At 34.8% G+C, this 7059-nt stretch overlaps 1 protein-coding gene across 1 annotated transcript; it reads right to left on the reverse strand.

The window, feature by feature from the left end:
- Positions 1 to 5187: 5187 nt before the first annotated feature.
- On the reverse strand, positions 5188 to 6763 carry LOC126699107 (disease resistance protein RPV1-like). The gene is made up of 2 exons (XM_050396686.1): positions 6194 to 6763; positions 5188 to 5816 (listed from the first exon to the last, which is right to left on the reverse strand). Exons 1-2 carry the CDS (start codon positions 6622 to 6624, stop codon positions 5606 to 5608), a joined length of 642 nt encoding a protein of 213 aa, XP_050252643.1. The 5' UTR covers positions 6625 to 6763; the 3' UTR covers positions 5188 to 5605.
- Between the last annotated feature and the right edge of the window lie 296 nt (positions 6764 to 7059).

Below are 7059 nucleotides of genomic sequence, written 5' to 3' on the forward strand. Positions count from 1 at the left end.
AGGTATGGAACTCGAGCTCTATGAACTCTAGTTCCATGCAATTTTTTTTTTTTTTTTTTTAAGTTTCATTTGGCATAACTCGATTTTAAACCAATCGAGTTTTTGATTGAAACTCGATTTTACTAAAATCGAGTTTCAAAACAGTGGCACGAACCTATATAGTTTGGAAACAAAGGCATATTGCTAAATAATTTGCTCAATAGGGGCAAAAGGCTAGAATCTCCCCATGTTTCTAAGAACATCTTTTCAAAAGTGAAAAACACAATTGAGTGTTTGATATGAGTATGTGTTTTTAAGAAATAAAAAGTGTGTTTGATGTGTTTTTAAGGAAAAAAAAAAAAAAGAAGGTGTGTTTGATGTGTTGTCACTTGTCAACATCTGCAAAAGATGCCTTGAGCCATGAATACTTGAAGGAGAGGGATGATTTAATCCTTCCATAAAGGGATTGCGGAATATATTTTTGCTGTTTGTACGGGATACTTCTACAAATTGAAGCTCACACTACTAGTATAGTTCTATCTTGCTGCTATTTTTGTAAATTGTAACACTACTATATTTCTAGTAAACAATGGTTCAAACGAAGGGAGGGGGAGGAATGGTATATACGTTATGTTAATGTATAGTTCAGAAAATACGTTTTGATAGATGAAACATAAATAGATAACATGTAAATTTTGATAAATAATTGGATCTTAATGTGAAATGAGCTTGTTGTTTTGAGGCTTAACACAAATAATTATGAACCTTGAATTTATCTATATATGAACAGGAGCGTAGCCAGGTGGAGTAGGATTTAACAAAGCACATTTTTGGCCCTTACACCATCTTTGGTTGGAGTGAAAAGGAGAGGATGAAAAATGTCAAAAGGGTGAGGTGAAATGGAGAGGAAAGTAGGAGTTTTCCAATGTTTGGTTGAGGTGAGAATGAAATGGAAAAAAAATGGGAGAGTAATTTCAGCTTAGAACACTGTTATGCCAAATGGTCTAATGGTGAGCACCAATTGAAGAAGGTGCTCGGTTTTATCTTAAACCCATCTAACCGAATTCTTTTTTATTTTTATTTTTTACATGCACAATGATTGCCATCGGTCGACTGTTGAGCACCTCGTATGAAATCCTAAAGCCATGTGGTCCATAAATTGGAGGAATTCATACATACTATAATCGCTGTGGATATGAGAAAAATGGGTAAAAATGAGCTATTTTTCTAACTTTTACTAAAGATTGTAATGTACTGTTGATCGTTTCCACGTCTTTCACTCATTAGCATGGAACGAGCCAATGTGATATGATAACTATAAAGTATAGACTATAGAGTAAAGAAAATAGCATATAGGTGGAAGTATTGCATAGTTTCATAAAAGGAGAGATGGGATGAATTTAACAAAATAAGAAAAAATTCCTCTATTGAAAAATCAATTATGCAATCATACTTAAAATAGTATACGTTCTTTCAACAAATGGTACATGTCCACGTTCATAATTCAAATTTTCTTTACTCATTGTAATTATCAAATTACATATATATAAAATTAAACACAAAAAAAAAAGACAACAACAACAAAAACATAAATGTAACAGCTAAAATGAGTAAAGCAGGGAAGGAGCCGAATGGGATAAACCGACTGGGGGAGGAATAGGTTTCACTTGTAATCCTTACATGGAAATCTTAAAGTCTTACTGCTCCACAAGCAACGTCTGAGATTTTAAATAAATAAAGCTAGTAGTTCCAATTCCAAGCCCATCATGATACTGAAGCCCGTGAGCATAGAAGATACCCCATTGCTGCAACATCACAATCCCGTGTTCGACTTACAAGATAGTCCAAGCCACAAGAAGTCCGAAGACTCCATCACTATGACAGAAGGGGGAGAACATCCAAACACTGAAGAATCCATGAACACTCAAGAGCTACTAAACACCATGGTAGCTAGTTAAATCCAATTGAGGGAGGACATGACATGAACCTTATGGTACAACAGTTCCAGAACCTGAAGGGTGGCCAATAGGAGAACAAGACTGATCATAATTCCCCAACCATGGAGGGTGAGAAGAAGATCAACGAGAGGATAAACAAGGTGGAAGAGATGATCCAAAGAGCTCGCAAGATGGATGACCTCATGGACTACCAATCATTCTCACTTTTCCTCGATGTGAGATTGCCTCCCAAGTTCAAGATGTCGACCTTGGACAAGTTCGATGGGACTGGCTGCCCAAAGTCCCATTTGAAGATGTACATGAGGGTCATGCAACCCCTAGGAGCAACTGAAGAACTACTTGCTCAAATGTTTCAAAATACCTTGACTGGGGCCGCTCTTAGGTGGTTCCTCTACTTAGATGATGCTAGAGCAAGGAGTTGGGAGGACATCTGCCGCAAGTTTCACAATCAATACAAGTACAACATAGAGGTGGATGTGTGACAAGGAGAGATTTGGAGACCACTAAGCAAGAGCCGAAAGAATCTTTCTCCGCCTTCATTAGTAAGTGGAGGTCCAAAGCTGCACAAATGATGAATAAGCCAAGTGAAAAAGAACAATTAACCATGGTTGTAAAAATTTTATTGCTTGTATACCACAAGTATTTGTTTACTCAGTATTTGTTGGAAATATTTTAGTGAATAAACAAGTTTTGATACAAAAAATAATATCCCAAATAATTAGCAAGAACATAAAATAAAAAGGAGTTTAGAACAATCTCACAATGTTATAGAATCACGCTACGAAAGCGTTGTCCTTAAAGGTTGATTCGTGCCACCCAAAGTAAAACTTGGTGCGATTGGTTCTCTTGGCCAAACAACCCCCCAGGATTAGACTATAGCGTCGACCTTTGTGATGTACGCACTTCCACTCACAAAAGGTTTAAGAACAACCCTCTATTGCCTTTCCTTAGAACAAATATTCTTGTAGAAAAAATATGTGGGAGAGTAATATAGTAAACTTGTGTATTTCTAAAATATAGAGTAGTAAAAAAGACTCTTTAGAAAGTGTGTTATGATGAGTATTATATAGGCTACTTATGAAGATAATATTCTATAGTTATTGGTTACTAATAACCCTTAAAAGCCCAACGGCTATATTATCAATTATTGCCCAACGGCTATTTTTCTCATAATTGCCCAACGGCTATTTTACTCATAAATTTCCAACGGCTAGAAAATAAATAAGAATAAAAGTGTTTGGAACACACACCACACCAACAGTATTTTCCTAATTTTAAAGCTTTGATTGCTGCTTCCTTATTTTTGGAATATGCTATGGATGGATCACAGTAGGCAGCAACTAGTGCTGAGTGCTTCGGTCTTTCATTTACCTGGAGTGGATGATACTTTAGTTCTTCTGGCAGTATCATTGAACCGGAATTATTTTTGCAGTTTTAGTAAAGGCTCTGCAGGATGTTAATGGAACCATGTGGCACAACTCATTTTTAGGTTTGTGGATTGCAGCTCTACGGCTAGTGCAAAGGGTAGGAATTCATTTCTAAAGAAATAATGTTTACCTTTAACCATTGGTATATTCTTTTTGTTGGAAATAAAATTATTAAGGAGGTGGGGGTGATACTCTCTACATGTCTTGTATATGTGTAGCATTTAAATAAATAAATTAAAAAAAAAAAAAAAACCTATTACCCAACTTCAAGCCATTGTAATACCTTAGTTAAACTTGTCCAGGTATTGGAAAATATTTTTTTTAAATATAATTCCTTTGTAAAAAGTTAAAAATTCTCATGATCTAGTAATTTAATGCGTATAACATATGTTGTATAACTAATACTTTTTTTTTTTTTTTTTTTTTTTTTTTTTTTTTGAGAAGGAATATAGCTAATACTCAAAGTAGGAATAAAGGATGAACAAGAGACTTGCTTATGTATTTAGCGAAGGAAAATGTTAGAATTGATAGCATTGGCTATTTGGAAAGAACTTTCGTGTGACAGAAATTAAGCCTTGATTTTGAGGACACTTCTTATAAGGGAATTAGGCATGCTGGACCCTTGAAAATGAGTGTGCAAACCTCCTTTGATTATTTAATGGGAAGTTCCTTTGTTCACCTTCAAGAAGTGCAGACTTATAAAGGAATTGTGTTGTTCTTGATGATTTTATACTTAGTGAATGTTTTCATAATTCTTACATTAGAATGGTTCATTTTCCATGGTGCCTAAAACTCATTATATCTAAAATGATAAACTATTTTAACTTAACAAAGACACGTATATACTGGATCCATTGTCTGGAAATTCAGCTTTTGCCAAGTGCAATACCAATGTTTATTGTTGAAATACATCACTCGTGTCTATTTCCATGAATCAAAGCATTTAATATATTTGTAAGGTAGAGTCAGAAACTAGAATGTAATTGTATATGAGGAAGAAAAAGATTCCCGTGGTTCTATATAACTTTTTTTTTTTCTAGATATTTACATGGTCTGCCTCCATCTTACTTCTTTTTAGGAAAGGCATCCCTGTAAGGGTCCTGTGCCTTGCCTAGGTATGTTTTTGTGCATTTTATTGTCTATATTCTGATACTTGAGGATGCTAACAGTATCGAGGAAGAGAAATGTGAACTTATTGATGAAAATGAGCCCTATCAATCAAAGGATAGAAAAACAGGTTCTGGGAAAGCGTCGCAAGGAGTTAGTTACCAGCTTGCACTTACTGGGAGATTATGAGGGCTCGTTGACACGACCTCAGTCTGTTATTTCAGTATTGTATGGCTTACTTGTTTAATGGAAGAACAGACTTATATATCTGTTTTGTTGCTTCATAATTCCCTCCCACAGTGGGTTCTGCCTATCTTTATTTATTTTAGTCTGTTATGATTTTAATTGTTTGCCAGAGCACACCATTCTTTTTATTACCAGATTGCTACATTATCTCCAATTCCTGCAGAATACTCTGGAGTGAATGATAGCTATTTGATTATCTATGTTCCATTTTTTAATGTCCTTGTTGTAAGAATATCAAATGCTGATTGTGTTCAGATGTTCTAACTTTTACTAAAGATTATAATGTACCGTTAATAGCTTCCACATCTTTCACTTATTAGCATGGAACAAGCCAACGTGATATGATAGCTATAAAGTATAGACTATAGAGTAAAGAAAATAGCATATAGGGTGGAAGTATTGCATAGTTTCATAAAAGGAGAGATGGGATGAATCCAAGAGTTATCTACTTCTAGATAATAATAACAAAATAAGAAAAAATTCCTCTATTGAAACATCAATTATGCAATCATACTTAAAAAGTACACGTTCTTTCAACAAATAGTACATGTCCACGTTCAGAATTCAAATTTTCTTTACCCGTTGTAATAATCGAATTACATATATATAAAATAAAATACAAAAAAGAAAAGAAAAAATGTAACAGCTAAAATGAGTAAAGCAGGGAAGGAGCCGAATGGGAAAAATCGACTGGGGGAGGAATAGGTTTCACTTCCAATCCTTACTTGGCAGTGGAGTTGAAGGGAATATTCGGCTTGTAGCTGCTGAAGACTTCATACTTCAGACTTGTGACCCTTTAAAGTCTTACTGCTCCGCACGCAACGTCTGAGATTTTAAATAAATAAAAAAACTAGAGAATCTTTTTAGTTAGATTCAAAAACAAAATGTCTATATAAGGCTAAAAAAAAAAAGACGACTCCACTCAGCAATAACATTTTGAACAGATGAAGCATCATTTTGCGAGATGATTATTGAAGAGTCTTCACCGGCACCTGTACCGGGATTATCAATCTGACGACGGGATTGAACGGTGGATGATTCCCCTTTTAGTCTTTTCCAAATGACTTCAACAATTTCCTCTATAAACTCTGGCTCTGGACTGCAATTAATTGAACCCACAAAATTATTCTTCTTATTATTATTTTATAGAATTGAATTTTGTGATCATCAACTCATGTTGAATAAAGAGAAACTGAGTTATCAAATAACGCCATAAACCCTAATTGGATATTCCTTGAAATTTTATTCCATCAACGAAACTTCTTCAAAACTAACCAATTTAATTTTTCTTATCTAACATATTATCAAATTTAATATCCATACAACACCTAATTCTATGATTTTTTGATTTTTTGATCATCAAATTCTAGAGAAGGAACTCTTAATAATTCAATATTTTAATTTCAATAATATCATCAAAATATGGATATCTACTATATACGGAACATTTTAAAAAATAAAAAATAAAAATCTTACCGATACGGTTTCAAATGCAAGCCTGCCAAGTTTGCAGCGTCCGTTAAAGCAACCTTCCAACTATTCACCTTATCTTCAGGGCCATTCAGCAACGCCTCCGACAAATTCCCCTTCTGTTTTCGCACCTCGGATGGAGACACATCATAGAAAACAGGGATCACCCTTTGATTGAACAGCCTTTTGCATTCCATGATCTTCACCAGCTCATCCAGGCACAAATGCGAAGTAGCATAGTTTTTGGAGAACACCACAACCGCAATATTTGATTTTTCAATTTCATTCAATAACTCGGGTCCACCCTCTTCCCCTCTATACGCACGAATCTTTTTACGGTCAAAAGAGGCAAAGAGATGTCCGGCAAAGCTTGTGCGGGTATCTTCCTTACAAAAACTAACGAAGACATCGTATTCGTATTCAAAGGAACCAGCCATGGTTGCAAACACACTGACCGAATTGAGGTAATACCAAACCCGCTGCCCTAAACTCAAGAACAAAGGAGCAAGAACAGGTTCCTTAGGATTTTTTTTTTTTTTGGTCTTTCCAATTCTCTCACCTCTTTTTTTTTTTTTGGTTTCTTCTTTTTCTCTCTCACTCTAGTTTTTTTTTTTTTTTTTTTTTTTTTCGCTTTCCAATTTCTCTCTCTCTCTCTCTCTTTTCTCACGCTAGTGCAAATTTTCCAAAGCAGTGTGAACTTGACTTTGACTTTTTGGATGAAGGAAGATGCCAGGAATTTGCCATGAAAACGCAAGAGGATTGGGTCTAGTTTTACACTGCGTTTTCTTTTGTTTTTTTTTGTTTTATTCATTATTTATGAACCACTGCGTTTTCTTTTGTTGTTCCTTGCTTTTACAAAAATCAACATGCTG

Source organism: Quercus robur, chromosome 9 (assembly GCF_932294415.1).
Source record: "Quercus robur chromosome 9, dhQueRobu3.1, whole genome shotgun sequence".
Classification (NCBI taxonomy): domain Eukaryota; kingdom Viridiplantae; phylum Streptophyta; class Magnoliopsida; order Fagales; family Fagaceae; genus Quercus; species Quercus robur.

Bases quoted from the DNA above. Each gene is read 5' to 3' on its own strand.
- LOC126699107 (XM_050396686.1), bottom strand. From the start codon at position 6,624: ATGGCTGGTTCCTTTGAATACGAATACGATGTCTTCGTTAGTTTTTGT. The intron at 5,817-6,193 runs GTAAGATTTTTA...AATTAATTGCAG, and splicing joins TTGCATTTGAAACCGTATCG to TCCAGAGCCAGAGTTTATAG.